Source organism: Salvelinus namaycush, chromosome 4 (assembly GCF_016432855.1).
Source record: "Salvelinus namaycush isolate Seneca chromosome 4, SaNama_1.0, whole genome shotgun sequence".
In the NCBI taxonomy this organism is placed as follows: domain Eukaryota; kingdom Metazoa; phylum Chordata; class Actinopteri; order Salmoniformes; family Salmonidae; genus Salvelinus; species Salvelinus namaycush.
In genome coordinates, this window is record NC_052310.1 from 17,060,704 (window position 1) to 17,076,019 (window position 15,316).

The following is a 15,316-nucleotide window of genomic DNA, read 5'->3' on the forward strand; positions in this document are numbered from 1 at the left end:
CTACTGTAGATATAACGTGATTTGACGTCATTTTATCTGTGGCCAATGACCTTGAGTCTTCTTGGGTGGGCACTTCTAATGTAAATCTATGGCAGCTTGAATTCTCGAACTCTCCACGTTGATTTTGCGGTGACATAGTGTTCCCCTGAGTGACAGAACACTGAGCCAATCACGGCGCAACTAGAGAACATTACCAACCCCTATGCTCTGTATGTTCCGCTGGCTGCCCCTCCATCACAGAAAGCACTGAGCTAGGCTGAAACACCTGCATTTTGGAGTTGCCTTACTCAAGAAAGCAGAAAATACACCATGTTTGTATGCAGATTTATTAACTCAATGATTTTTTTTTTTTTTTTACATTGTTTGCAAACTGATATGTGACACGTATTAAAATAACATGAAAAACAGACAACAACAAAAATAAATTCCATTATTATTAGTTTTTTTTGTAGCTAAACAGGTGGGGCTCAAAACAGGTGGGCCTGTCCTGAATGACGGTTCGCTACTGCACTGGTGTAGCCTGCAAACTTCATTTTGTACACAAAACTGTTCTGGGGGGGGGGTCAATTTTATTAATTGTTCAGCAGTCTTATTGCTTGGGGGTAGAAGCTGTTGAGGAGCCTTTTGGTCCTAGACTTGGCGCTTCGGTACCGCTTCCCGTGCGGTATCAGAGAAAACAGTCTATAACTTGGGTGACTGGAGTCTCTGACAATTTTATGGGCTTTCCTCTGACACCGCCTATTATATAGGTCCTGGATGGCAGGAAGCTTGGCCCCAGTGATGTACTGGGCCGTTCGCACTACCCTCTGTAGCGCCTTATGGTCAGATGCCGAGCAGTTGCCATACCAGGAGGTTATGCAACCGGTCAGGATGCTCTCGATGGTACAGCTGTAGAACCTTTTGAGGATCTGGTGACCCATGACAAATCTTTTCAGTCTCCTGAGAGGGAAAAGGTTTTGTCGTGCCCTCTTCATGACTGTCTTGGTATGTTTGGACCATGATAGTTCGTTGGTGATGTGGACACCAAGGAACTTGAAACTCTCGACCCAGCTATTTGCATGTTTTATACACAATACATTATCGACATGTTCGTACAAACTTTGTTGTCAGTATTGCAGACATGAGCACGACACAGACAGGCAGTCTAGTGATTTCATGTTCTTCTTAGGCACTGAGTTACATGCAGCTATTTACTCTCGCCACGATATCAACATATGGCGTAACTATGGCACCGGATGACACAAAACGAACTTGCCCATTGTCAAGACTCTTTCTACCCTGTCCGGATACACGCTCGGCTGCCTAGAATGTTCAGAGGTGGAACATAGCAAGACACAGACACGCAGTCTAATTAGCGATCGAATGTTCATTTTTCATCAGCGTTGGCTACGCAGGAGGCGGACAGGTGTTCCTTTTTCAGTAACTACGATATGGCAGCAACTATAAAGATTACACAAAATGTGTCCAAAGTGTAGGGACTGAGTCCTGCTTGTGCAACTGCGATATCTGTTACAAAAGACCGACAGAGAAGATTGTAACTTTCATAATATATATGTTTGTTCAAATCTCCTCAGGGTTTTTACCTCAGCTGTTCAGAAATATGAGGCAGAGATATAGGCTACATCATCATCACGAACCGTGATGGGAGGGGGGAGCAGCAGCTACGTTAGAAATATGAATGTGTGCATGAAATAACACATGGGCAGAACGTGATCCGGATCCTTGCCTTTAAAAAATATGTTTCCGGAGGGAAGGGTGGAACGTGGGCTTAAACTAGCCACGGCCTATTTCATATTCTCAACTACAGTACTGCTATACAATATGAGATATAATCTTAAGGTTTGTGTCTTGTGTGGTTTTCAGAGCTGGTTCCAAAAGGCAGGAGCAAGCCAGCATGGACTATGAGGCCCCCATCATGCCTTGTGGATGTATCCTTCCTCCTGCTGCTCACAAGAAATAGTCCCACAGAATACAGTATGCCTTTACTAACATAACATGTCACCTTACATAGTCCCCTTACATGGACATGCAGAAATAATGCGACCAGTGGATAGAATTGACCTTATAGTGGATAAAATTGACAAATATATATTATTATTGTTTTGCTTTTCGTAAATGTCATTCCAATCAGTTTTGCCTGCTGGGATACTGTGATCTGGACAATCACTAAATTACTTGATGACTGCCAAAGGCCTGAGTGTGTACATGGCTCCACGTCGCTCTTCCTTAACCCTTGACCCACCAGTCATCTTCCAGCTGCAGCTGCTGACCACCTGGGGTGACCCCTACTACATCGGTATGAACGGCCTGGAGATCTATGACCAGAACGATGAGAAGATCCCCCTCAGTGACAACAGTATCCTACCTACAATGTAAACACCACACACACACACACACACACACACACACACACACACACATACACACACACATATACTGAGAACCATCACTGCTGCAATCTGCACTTGGTGGTCGCTAGTCTCACTAGACCTGACTGGCTGAGCTTCACTATATACAAAAGTATGTGGACACCCCTTCAAATTAGTGGATTTGGCTATTTCAGCCACCCCCGTTTCTGACAGGTGTATAAAATCGAGCACACAGCCATGCAATCTCCATAGACAAACATTGGCAGTAGAATGGCCTTACTGAAGACCTCCGTGACTTTCAACGGGGCACCGTCATAGGATGCCACCTTTACAACAAGTCAGTTCGTTGAATTTCTGCCTTGATGCTGTGAAGTGGAAACGTCTAGGAGTAACAACGGTTCAGCCGCGAAGTGGTAGGCCACACAAGCTCACAGTACGGGACCACCGAGTGCAGAAGCACTTAAAAATCGTCTGTCTTCGGTTGCAACACTCACTACCGAGTTCCAAACTGCCTCTGGAAGCAACGTCAGCACAATAACTGTTCGTTGGGAGCTTCATGAAATGGGTTTCCATGGCCGAGCAGCTCGCACATAATCCTGAAATCATCATGCACAATGCCAAGCCTCCGCTGCAGTGGTGTAAAGCTCGCCGCCATTGGACTATGGAGCAGTGGAAACGCGTTCTCTGGAGTGAAAAATCATGCTTCACCATCTGACAGTCCGACAGACAAATCTGTGTGGGTTTGGCGGATGCCAGGATAACGCTACCTGCCCCAATGCATAGTGCCAACTGTAAAGTTTGGTCGATAAGGAATAATGGTCTGGGGCTGCTTTACATGGTTCGGGCTAGGCCCCTTAGTTCCAGTGAAGGGAAATCTTAATGATACAGCATACAATGACATTTTAGACAATTCTGTGCTTCCAACTTTGTGGCAACAATTTGGGGAAGGCCCTTTCCTGTTTCAGTATTACAATGCCCCTGTGGACAGAGAGAGGTCCATACAGAAATTATTTGTCGAGATCGGTGTGGAAGAACTTGACTGGCCTGTACAGAGCCAGTCAAACTTGACTGACCTCAACTCCAACGAACACCTTTGGGTTGAATTGGAACGCCGACTGCGAGCCAGGCCTAATCGCCCAACATCAGTGTCCGACCTCACTAACGCTCTTATGGCTGAATGGAAGCAAGTCCCCGCAGCAATGTTCCAACATCTAGTGGAAAGCCTTCCCAGAAGAGTGGAGGCTGTTATAGCGGCAAAGGGGGCACCAACTCCATATTAATACCCATCATTTTGGAATAAGATGTTCAACGAACAGGTGTCCACATACTTTTGGTCATGTAGGGTAGCTAGCGTGATACCTCGAGTCTGGCCTGAGACTGGTCACCAACCCTGGTCCTGGAAATCCACAGGGTGTATAAGCTTTCGTTATAGCCCAGCATTAAAACACCTGATTAGTTGAATCCGGTTTGTTTAGTGCTAGGGTGGAACGAAAGCCTGCTCTCCCTGTAATGTCGTCACTATCTGGCCAACTTGCAAAGTCGAAAACCCTGCCTAGTTCTCCAATTTATCTTCTTAAATTCTGATTTTAGACCTAACCTTAACCACACTGATAACCTCACGCTTAACCCTAACCTTAAATGAACACCAAAAAGAGATTTTTTTTATTTTCATAAATGTCTACAATATAGCCAATTTTGATTTTGCAGCTTGGCCATAAAGTAGGAACCCAAGCCAGGACCAAGTTTGGTGAAATCCCAAACAAAATATATACCCTGAAATAATTAAAGGGAGTCCTCTAGTGGAGGAAATATAAATGGCAGGAGTAAAGCCATAGTAGTCCATTCTTTAACAGTGCTTCTCCTAGATATTGCTGCGTTCCCAGACAGTGTGAATGTCCTGGACAGTGTGAACGGTGATGTGAGGACTCCAGATAAGCTGGTAGATGGCACTCATGATGGCAGACACATGTGGCTAGCACCGGTGCTCCCCGGACTGGTGAATCGCGTGTATCTCATATTTGACCAGCCAGTGACCGTGTCCATGATCAAACTGTGGAACTACTCCAAGACACCACAGAGGGGGGTAAAGGAGTTTGGGGTAAGTCAGTCTTCTGTTCTCTCTCCTACTTAGTACGGTAACACTGACCATGTTCATCAGAGAGATCCAGAATTTAGGACTTGGGACTCTTGGGAATTTAGGACTCATTTCTGACAACAATGGACTAATAAAGTACTATTATTAATCTTACTATTAACTTCCCTAGATATTTTATGTAAACAATAATATGTTCTCTGTTTAACTTTCTGGGTGAAAATCAAAGCGAATAAATGAATGACTTACTGTTAGATAGGAACGTCTGTTCTTGAAAAGACACGAGAGTTCCTCCACTATGCTTCCCACAGTCTCCCGTGGGTAGCGTAATGGACGCCTGTTAGCCTTCCTTGTGTCTTCCTTTGTGTCTTCCTTTGTGTAGCTGTTAGTCGATGACCTCTTGGTTTATAACGGCGTCTTGGACAGCGTGAGCCAGGCGGCGCGGGGCATCCTGCCCACCTGTGACCCGGTGTTGCCCTACCACACTATCCTCTTCACCGACAACGCCCGCATCGCCCACCGTGAAAGGAACACTGTAATCAGGTAACCCAGCATGGGATTGGCTGCTGTAACCTGATATAAGCGAATTATTTGCTCTGCTGCCTGTCCATCAAAATTCACACAGGTGCAGATTGGTTTGGCTGCTTGGCCAACAATTTGCACACATGCTTATTGGTTCTTCTGTCCAGCTGCTGTCAACGTGTTCATAGTGGCAGAGTATGTGAAGTAATTTACCATATTCATATGTTGTTAACGAAGCATGTGATAAATTAGATTTTAAACGAGTTGTTTCAAATGGAAGGAGACTGTAGGATATTGGAGGAGCTGTCATGTCTTTACAAGGACGGACATTCCTATTAGTTCTATCAGTGAATGATTGGCACTGAAGTCTTTTTCTTTGTTAAACGGAGATGTGCTCTCTCTACTCCAGCCCCCGCAGTAGTAGCAGACATCACAATCTGAAACAGTGAGTAACAGAGTCCCAGATTGGCCTTGTGTCAGTCAGCCCTCCCTCAGGTTGCGTTCATATCCCCAAGTCACCCCAGTCATCCCAACCTCCAACCCACAGCTTCGCTTGTGATGCCAAGTCCTTCAAGTTCCAACAGACCTCCTGGTCCCTTGTCACTCCACCTCTCTGTAGCTTCTTTGTAGGACATAAGACTTGGAGCTTCAAGCTTGCTTGTCTGTCCGTCCTCCATTTTGTGTCCTCCGCGGCTCCTGTGCTCTAGCCTTTCATATACCTGGCCAGATGATGCACAGGCAGAAATTAAACTGGTTTCTTTTCCCCTCCTTGTTTTGTTTTGCAGCAACTATGTGGAGGACCAAGATGTGAAGATGACCAATGAGAATCAGATAGTCCATCACAACAAGAAGAAACAAACAGCTGATCCAGGTAGCCAATGCAATTCAGTCAGAATTTCTTTGTTCAGTAAATATACATTTTAAAATACCACGTGTAATACAATAAACAGTGAGAAGCAAATTAAACAAAAAGCTATAACTACCTTGTTACATTATCAATATTGTTAGAGGTGATATTTCTACACTATTATTGACCCAGATATTTTGGTGTCTTTTAAACATACAAAATACAACAAAACATCTGTGTGAATGTCCCCCCTGCCTGCTGAAATGCAAGGGGAGAAAATATATATTTTTTAAAGAACTTGGAATTTCTGATGTTTTATCTATTTTTGTGTGTGAACAAACCTTAACTTTTTTGGACACTATAATTAACCAAAACCATATTTGGTTTCCCATCTTGCAGCGCTTCGGCCTAAAACCTGCATGACAGACACTGGAAAGCTGGGGAAAAGGAGGTACTGACAGACAGACGGACTGACAGGCAGACGATCAGAAAGAGAGATGGTGGTTGGTGTCTCACTGGTTAATTGTAGGGAACAGTAATGAAGGGATGAGGGTTTACTGACTATCTGCACTATCCCACTCTGGGGACTTTTAACACAAAGCCTTGACCAGCCGAAAAGAAAACAACTCCCATTGTCTTCCATCAGTCATTGAACTATAGTGTTGCCTAGTGACAGCTCTTGTGTGTGGGGTGGGTCTACTTTTGAAGAGGCTTGTACAGAACACATTGGGTTTGTGTCCATCCGCACACAGGGTTGGCCTTCCACTTTCTGGTTGGATTGGTTGTCTTGTCACTCTGATCTCTCTAGACTCCTACAGATGTATAGTACCTGTGTAATACTATATCAGATTAATAGTACCTTTGTAGTACTACATCAGATGTATAGTACTTGTGTAGTGCTAACGTTACATCCGATTAGTAGTCCCTGTGTAGTAGTACTACATCACATAATAACTGTGTAGTACTACATCATATGTATAGTACCCGTGTAGTACTACGTCAGTACTGCGTCACACACGTCCAACCTTTTTGTAGTAACTCCAGTTGTGATTGTCCTTTTCACAGTGTCAGAGTGAACCTATATTAGGCTGCTATGTCGGCCATCTTTGTGCCTGGTGATGTTACTACTCCTGTCTGTCGCTGCCCCTCTTGATGTTGTGCTGCGTTCACCTGCCGCTCGTGGTGCAGAGCTACTCAAAGATGAACTCCGTGGCAACAAGTACGCTCTTAATAGATGGGATCCAGATCCTACATTTTATGTGTTGTGTTGAGTTGTGTTGATGAAAAGCCTAGTTTTAATAGCCCCTAGCCTAGTGGCATAACACATGACAATTGAGTAATGCACCTGCAATGTGCACCAACCCCATCTGAATGCTATGCAGTTAACCAGTTCATATTTTCTCTAGTCTAATATCTCACAGTCGAATGATTTTTCTAGGTGTCTGTGGTGTCGGATGGAGGTTTAACCTTTGAAAGGTTTTATAACGCATGGTGGATAATATGACTGACTGCCTGTTGCATAAAGTAGAATCAGGCATCGGTACTGAGTATTGGTCACATTAAAGCAATAGGTCGGATACAGTTTTAAGCAGTTTTAAGCCATCCTAGGCCGCTGCATTTGCTTAACACAAAAACAGTACACTTGCTTAGATATACATTTTGCAATCCTTAATATATAATATTTTTGATTAAGTAATATATCGGTGAAACTATAGACGTTCAACACTATGTATTACAAAGACATGTTTGCAAACTAAGTGACCTTTATTGAAGTTGTTTGATATGAAAACAGTTATTTGAGACACCCACTTGTAGCGATAGTTGTAGTTGTAGGCTAAAATATTGTTATTTCCAAAAGTTTAGATATATTATCAAGATATACATTATTGTGTAAACAACATTTTGGCCTTTAGTTGGAAAAACACCTAAGAATATGTAACCATATGTAACGAGAAATATTTAGTATGCAAACACTGAAAACATACCTCAAATAGGTAAAATGTGATCTTTACAAAGGGATGGATCTTTGCTGAAATCTTGTTTTATCTTGAATGTTTGATTATAATCTATAGTTGGCGTGGTATACCTTATACCCAGTAGTATTTTGTTGCATGGACAAGTTACCACAGTTGTGGCTTCGGTTACAAATTTAAAAAGGTAGACCCTTGTATTTTTTAAAGAATTTGCTGCTTCATTGAGCCACAATATAGCCTATTTCTTACTAAATACTCTTGTATATGATAGAGGAGTTACATGTTGTTGTTTTTTTAAATGCAGTTTTATGTATTTGATTTTAAAATGTCAGTCTGTGGGTACAGGCTTCACACTGCACCTCAGTCATGCTTTGAGTGACGGTGTTATTACTGTTAAGTGTGACATTCCGTGTTGAAATATTTTTATTATTTTTTTAATCTTGTTCAAATAAGTGTATTTTATTTGAATAAATAAAATGAAATCCTTTTAAAACAAGTGACAGAGTGAGTCTTGATGTCATGTAATGCTACTTCTCTTCAATGCCCCCAGAAAATATATGGACTCTTCAGTTTGATAAATATCACCCAAGACACTTTAATGCAGAATCTGCAACACAATTATTCTCTTTGATAAGGAATGACTACGGTATTCAGTTATACTCTGCTCACATTCCAGAGGAGTAGTGGACGACCGACCTGGAGTCCTACTCATACAAACATATTGCCATGAAGTACACTTCTTTGGAGATGCCATTCAAATTTTCCCTGGGAAGGTCCCCTGCTCCCTCTGGTCGTCCCATTTCTGGATCTGGGGGACAAACGAGTAAAATAAACATTTACTTGACAGACCAGATCGGTTAAAACCTCTACATGTTGACGTAGTTGTAACAGACCAATTATCCTGCATGATTTTTATTAGATTTGGATTGGGTATAGTAATACAGTATCTCATTTTGCGAAAGGTCAATGAACTCTGAGAGGAATCATGTTTGAATATTAACTCTGCTGACTAAAGAGTTTGCCTTTTTATGGCCACTATTTGCTTGACTTGATAAGGCCGGAGTCATGTATAGCTCAGAATAGGGCTAATTGAATAAGGCCAGAGCTTTTTTCTCCAATAATGCTTACTGTCTGTTGTACCAGCAATAGTTGAAGACAGACCCCCCCTTCAAATGATGTCTATAACCCTTTGAACCCAGTAACCTCTTTAATAAAAAATAAAAAAGCCATGCTTGAAATTCAGTTAAGTGTAGCAAATCACACTATGTACTATAGTAGCCTGTTGTTTTGCTTTTTAAGTGAAGAGAAATGTGTAACAGGATGAGCAATGGACACATGACCTCAATGTACTTATAGACCAGTCAGTCAACCCACAGATTGTGTTATCAATACTGTAAGTCTACTTCAGAAATCCTTTCCAATTCACTTAAGGACTTTTAGCTAATGAAATAATATCTTAAAAGCATTACCCAGGAAATGGGGCACAGTGATTTGTAGACCCTCTTATACCAGTCACACGGGGCAGTGTCGACTCCTTTGGCGTCCAGGGATTTTTGGCAGCGATGATAATCTATAAATATAGCGACAACAATGGGGATGTTAGGGGAAAAATGTGCACGTCAATGAGTTCGGGGAAAGGGTTGTGGTCTTGTCAGTGCTCTTGTGTAAATATAAAAAATTGGATTACAGTCCTCTAAAAAGGTTACGGTCAGGGTCTTTAATTTGAACCCTTATTTTACCAGGTAAATGAATCACCTTTTTGACACACATTCTAAAATAGACGTTTTCCACAAGGACATGGTTCTGTCCACAAAATGAATTGGCACACACTAAACACATTCACAATTAAGAAAAGCACTGGATAAATAAAGGATTTATCTGTACTTGCCTACGTGACTGGTATGACTACAGGACCAGAGTCCTAGACTTTGACCTTGGAGTCCAGACTTACCCAGATAGTTGTAGAAGCAGTTCCTTGTCTGATTTTGATTGGGGAATCTGGCATCGAAGGGAGCAGTGCGGTAGTTCTGGAGCTTAGTCGCAATATCCTCTGCCATTTTTAGTTCTGTCGGGAAAACATGCTTGAATGAGGAGGATGCAAGAAAATGGAATAACCTCTGTCAAAAGCCTACAATGACGCTATCAATTGAAGGCAGGGCCGACCCCAGGCATAAGCGACATAAGCAGTTGCTTAGGGCTCCCGCCAGCTAGGGGGCCCCGACCAAAAAATATATAGAAATATATGTATGTATGTACGTACACACACACACACACTATATATTATACGTGTGTGTGTGTGTGTGTGTGTGTGTGTGTGTGTGTGTGTGTGTTTATTATACATTTTTGGCAACTCAGTCATGTTCTCACCTTACTGAGAGTAAGAATAATAGAATATAGCAGGTGCAATTTCGAAATGTGGTTGTGCATCAGCAGTTTTTCTCTTGTTATGTCAGTCACTAACAGTCACTCAATTGGCCATGTCAGCTGACAATTTTTTGATTGGTAGTTAGTTTAGCCAGCTATCTAAACTTGTAGTAATCATGGCCGAAAACCAACCGGACACGCAGGGCACGTGTCTATGGGCCCTGACCTCCAGGGGGCCCATTTTGATTTTGTTCATCATTCTCACTCAGATAGCATATTAACATTGCATAAGTCATGGCAAAATGTTTGGAATTGCAGGAAATTAGCTTTAAAACTGCAAAAAGTTCTCTCCACCCGATGGCAAAATAGGTAGGATTGCAGGAAGTTAGCTGTAAAACTAAAGAACAAAATGTCTCTGCCCCATGGCAAAATGAGTAGAATTGCATGAAATGTGTTATAAAATTTTTACATGTTCTGTCCGCCCCATAGCAAAATGTGTATAATTTCAGGAAATTCGCTGTAAAACTGCTAAATGTTTCTCTCTGGCCCATGGCAAAATTTGTAGAATTGAAATTCAGTAGAATTGCATGAAAATTGTTATACAATTGCAAAATGTTCTCTCTCCGCCCCATGGCAAAATGTGTAGAATTGCAGGAAATGTACTTTAAAACTTAAATGTTTCTCTTTATCGTCAAGAGGGGGGGCCACTAAAATGTTTTTTCACGAGGTGCCCCCCCCAACCAAATCTCGCTTAGGGCCCCCAAAAGGCAAAGGCCGGCCCTGAGTGAAGGTGACTAAAAAGCTCCTTAGCAGGTATGATGAGGCTATGTTTAGGCTACACTACAGACAAAATAGTCTAATTTCAATTGTCTACGACCTAAGTGTCGATTTTTAAGGAAAAGTACCAATAAGCATTTCTGTGGTTACAGACCAAATGTTGCCACTGAGGATAGAAGTGGGGCGCCACAAGCCTAATACAATGGCCACTTTTCTACATTACAGAACTTAATTAGACGAATTGGTATTTAGGTACAATAATACAGAAATACAATAGACTAATAGGAACGCCAATACAATGTTCTTAATGTTCTTAAGCATAATCACCCATATCTAAGAAGTAGCCTTCTTAATCAATATGAATTAGTCCTAATTACGTTTTTTTGTCTGTTAATTGAGAGTGTTGTATACGATAAATAAGTCACTCGCAAGCAAATGAGGAAATAAAATAACTAGGCTAATGATCGACTTGTTTGCTCATGGTTTCATTTTCAGAACCTTCCCACCTTAAAACACTATATTCGTGTTGCATAAAATATGGTGTAGGCCTAATATAGGCAGATTTTTATTTAGGCTTATACTAAAAATGTAACAAATATTTACCTTTGTGGCAAGTGCTGCGTTGTTCAAAGTGACTATTGTACTAACGATGATGATACCCGAACACCACGCGTAGGTTCCCTTGGCTGATGACTGGAGTGCGCCCTTGCGCGCGCGCTGGTCTTGTGGATGTTGTAGCCGTGCAGTCCTATCAAAACGGTATGGCGGACGCAGGTCACAGTGGAATGACTGAGATAGTTTAATCATGTGCAAGATCGATCACATACAACTAAGGATAAATCACTGGAAACCTTTAATTTGACCCAAAATATGGTAATTGCCATCATTTGTGTGATATTATAGGTGTATGGCAAAACATGATAGCCTACATTTTGCAGTTGAGGAAGTGGCAGTTTAACAGGAATTCTGTCCGCCTGTTACTAGTAGATAATTGATATAGGCCTGGCCTTATGCCAAAATAGGTTAGATAAGACAGAAAAAAGTTTGTATTTGTAAATAATAACTGTAATCTGTACCGTATGTTACACTGATAACTTTTGGTGAATGAATTTAATGAAGATAGGCTAGGTTGAATGAGTTGAATTTTAGGCAGCTGTATTTGGGTACCATTTTGGGACATGGAATGGATGCAAATCCATTGCCAAGTTAAAGTTACAATTGCTGCTATTCAGATGCGCCTATTGATCAATCGATGGATATAGATGGACAGACATCCATCAACACATGCGCGCTATCATTCGTATGTCTGAGCTGGTTTAATCGGTCTGTCGGTTTGTAAAACAATAACCATATACAAACCTTTTTCTTTTTTCTTACACTATAAAGATAATTTTCAAACAAACGCCGAGACAACCGTCACTGCGCAACAGTCTCCACCTCTTCAGACATTGAACTTTCCCTTTTCTGGACGAGTCTGCTCTAGACCCGAGTGGCGCAGCGGTCTAAGGCGCTGCATCTCAATGCAAGAGGCATTGGTTCGAATCCAGGCTGCATCACATCCGGCCGTGATTGGGAGTCCCATAGGGCGGCGCACAATTGGCCCAGCGTCGTCCGGGTTTGGCCGGGGTACGCCGTCATTGTAAATAAGAATTTGTTCTAAACTGACTTGCCTGGTTAAATAAAGGTTGAATAATAATAAATAGAATGCAACATAATGTCGAATGTAGGATTCGGTCTAAAACTCCGCGAGGAAAGATGTTACATTCTCCTCCTCAAAAAGGATCGGATATTTGTATCCAAATGCCTATACCCAATGCAAGTCATGGGGAAACATCATGCCAACAGACACAACCCGGGTGAGACGTGAGCGCTCGTTCTCCCTCCCAGCACCATGCGTAAAGATTATTCTGCTCAGTGCGGAAACTATAGCCTACAGTTATAGGTATATCATTGGGCGCGTTTGAGTGGTTAGCCGACTGTAGACGGAATTCGAGGAGTAAATTCGGGGGAGGTACATATGCAAGTCAGACAAGTGCTGTTCTTGCAGACATGGCATTCACCTTTGTTATTGTGGATTATTGTCAAAATTCCACTTCTCCTACATGAAGCTGAACATGATCAACAGGAAATTAGAGGAAATGCAAGTCATGAGGAAATAGGCCCACCCACTTGGCAAGCTCTTTCTAACTTGTTTTGTATTTTTGTGATGGTTTTCTCAATATATAACCAGGTGGGGAATGCATACGCTACTAGAATGAGAACATATGTGTTTTTGCAGCATATGGGATATGCTCTGTTGATTGCCATTATTTGTACCTTCCTCATTAGTATTTGTGAATTGTAACAGGTCGGATTAGATGGAGTCCATAAAGATTCTTAGTGTGTGGTAATTGATTGCATGTCAGCATCACTACAGGCTGGAGTTCATTCATTTTCAACGTTTACGTTGCTTTTGTCAGTAAGCATGTAATTAACATACTTTCATTCAATCACATGAAGGACAAAACACTCACTGTACAGAAACAGATTAGACTATACATGTACATCATCTCTCATACTGGCTATGAGTTTCCCAGACACAGATTTAAGCCTCTAAAATTGCTAGTGTAGAAATCCCCTACAATAACCCATGTGTAGTCTACAATATGTTTACTGAACAAAAAATATAAACACCAACAATGTCAAAGATTTTACTGAGTTACAGTTCATATAAGGAAATTAGTCAATTTAAATAAATTCATTAGGCCCTAATCTATGGATTTCCAATGACTGGGCAGGGGTGCAGCGATGGGTGGGCCTTGGAGGGAATAGGCCCACCCACTTGGCAGCCAGGCCCAGCCAATCAGAATGAGTTGTTTCCCATAATATGGCTTTATTACAGACAGAAATACTTCTCAGCACCCCACTCCCCTCAGACTATTCCGCAGGTGAAGAACCCAGATGTGGAGGTCCTGGGCTGGCGTGGAGGTCCTGGGCTGGCGTGGTTACACGTGGTCTGCGGTTGTGAGGCCGGTTGGACGTACTGCCAAATTCTCCAAAACAATGTTGGAGACAGCTTATGGTAGAGAAATTAACATTAAATTCTTTTGGCAAAGGAGAAATGCTCACTAACGAAGATGTAAACAAATTTGTGCACAACATGAGAAATACACTTTTTGTGTGTAAGGAAAATTTGATTTTCTATTTCAGCTCATGTAACATGGGACCAACACTTTACGTTTATTTTTTTGTTCAGTGTATTCCATTTTATTAACACATTTAATAGATGATCAAGACATTTGAATTTGTTTGGTGAAAGCAATATTGCAGACAAGACAAATTGTAGGCTATAACATTGGACAACATTACAGTAAGATCTAGATAAATACATTAGGTATATTGTCACGAGTAGGATATTTAATTTATTTATGCTAGAAATTTGGATCACATGTATATGCCTATGTAATTCAATTGTAAGAATAAAAATGTATTTAAATGCTAAATAGTCATCCACCCAGAAAAGTAAACATGCATTGATAATAACCAATGATAGGTGGCCACATCAACCATTTATAAGTATGTAGTGCCTTTTGCTTCCAAGAAAACAGAAAAAGGTTGTCTCCCACAAAGCTTTGGTTTTGCAGAGAAACTGCAGATATTTACAGTCGACTGCAGTCGAAAGTGCGTGACGTTTGGTTGTTGTAGTCGCAAGTCTGACCATTTTATACCCATAATGCAACACACTTTGAAAGGCGTTAGTCAACGCCTTGAAAAAAGTGATCCACTCGAATGCGCCCATTGATGAAGTAATAAAGCTGGCCCTAGTGAGATGTGAACGACCCCTAGTCAACCCATGTAGATTAGTGGATTTGCTGTTACAATTCCGTACTTCCCTTTCTTTAACATGAGTAAATGATTATGCTATAGACCAAACTATACACTGTCATTGTGTATAGTAACGACTAATATGTATCCTGTTTTCAAACTCGCTTGCCACCATAACACAGCTTCATTCATGAAGTACTTTTTCTAATTCAATTTATAATATTTCAAATTGCAACATAATTTAGGCCTAGATTCAAATCAGATCAAGCATTAACCGGCAATAGCAGACACCCCAATAGATTACGTTTTGACGGTGTAACTGAGCTGGAGATTTCAAATCCAACTGCAAGTTCTCTTGTGATTTGTCATGAAGCCACAAACATCCCACTCGTGTCAAAGGTACAATATGCAGAAATCACTCCGCCATTTCCTGGTTGCTAAAATTCTTAATTCACCTAGAGCCTCATTTTAGTTCATGTAACAAAACAAGCAAGTACAGCGTGGAGAATCATTGCATCATCTAAACCGCGGTGAAATATATTTTCAACTGTTTGAAGCTGGTGTACTA

General features: G+C 41.5%; 2 protein-coding genes across 2 annotated transcripts in view; one reads left to right on the forward strand and one right to left on the reverse strand.

Annotated features, from left to right (window-relative positions):
- LOC120046236 (katanin-interacting protein-like) overlaps positions 1 to 8,606 on the forward strand; it is a 29,433-nt gene extending 20,827 nt beyond the window's left edge. Inside the window, exons 22-28 of the mRNA XM_038991299.1 lie at positions 1,864 to 1,928; positions 2,246 to 2,356; positions 4,235 to 4,467; positions 4,844 to 5,004; positions 5,769 to 5,854; positions 6,230 to 6,281; positions 6,896 to 8,606. Coding sequence (XP_038847227.1) covers positions 1,864 to 1,928; positions 2,246 to 2,356; positions 4,235 to 4,467; positions 4,844 to 5,004; positions 5,769 to 5,854; positions 6,230 to 6,281; positions 6,896 to 6,917 — 730 coding nt within the window. The 3' untranslated portion in view covers positions 6,918 to 8,606. The remainder of the gene's footprint in view (positions 1 to 1,863; positions 1,929 to 2,245; positions 2,357 to 4,234; positions 4,468 to 4,843; positions 5,005 to 5,768; positions 5,855 to 6,229; positions 6,282 to 6,895) is intronic.
- Positions 8,374 to 11,878, reverse strand: LOC120046237 (cytochrome c oxidase subunit 6B1). The gene is made up of 4 exons (XM_038991300.1): positions 11,548 to 11,878; positions 9,755 to 9,868; positions 9,273 to 9,373; positions 8,374 to 8,611 (listed from the first exon to the last, which is right to left on the reverse strand). Exons 2-4 carry the CDS (start codon positions 9,858 to 9,860, stop codon positions 8,558 to 8,560), a joined length of 261 nt encoding a protein of 86 aa, XP_038847228.1. The 5' UTR covers positions 9,861 to 9,868; positions 11,548 to 11,878; the 3' UTR covers positions 8,374 to 8,557.
- Between the last annotated feature and the right edge of the window lie 3,438 nt (positions 11,879 to 15,316).

Bases quoted from the DNA above. Each gene is read 5' to 3' on its own strand.
- LOC120046237 (XM_038991300.1), bottom strand. From the start codon at position 9,860: ATGGCAGAGGATATTGCGACTAAGCTCCAGAACTACCGCACTGCTCCC. The intron at 9,374-9,754 runs GTAAGTCTGGAC...CTATATTTATAG, and splicing joins CTGCTTCTACAACTATCTGG to ATTATCATCGCTGCCAAAAA. The intron at 8,612-9,272 runs GTAATGCTTTTA...TTTGTCCCCCAG, and splicing joins CACTGTGCCCCATTTCCTGG to ATCCAGAAATGGGACGACCA.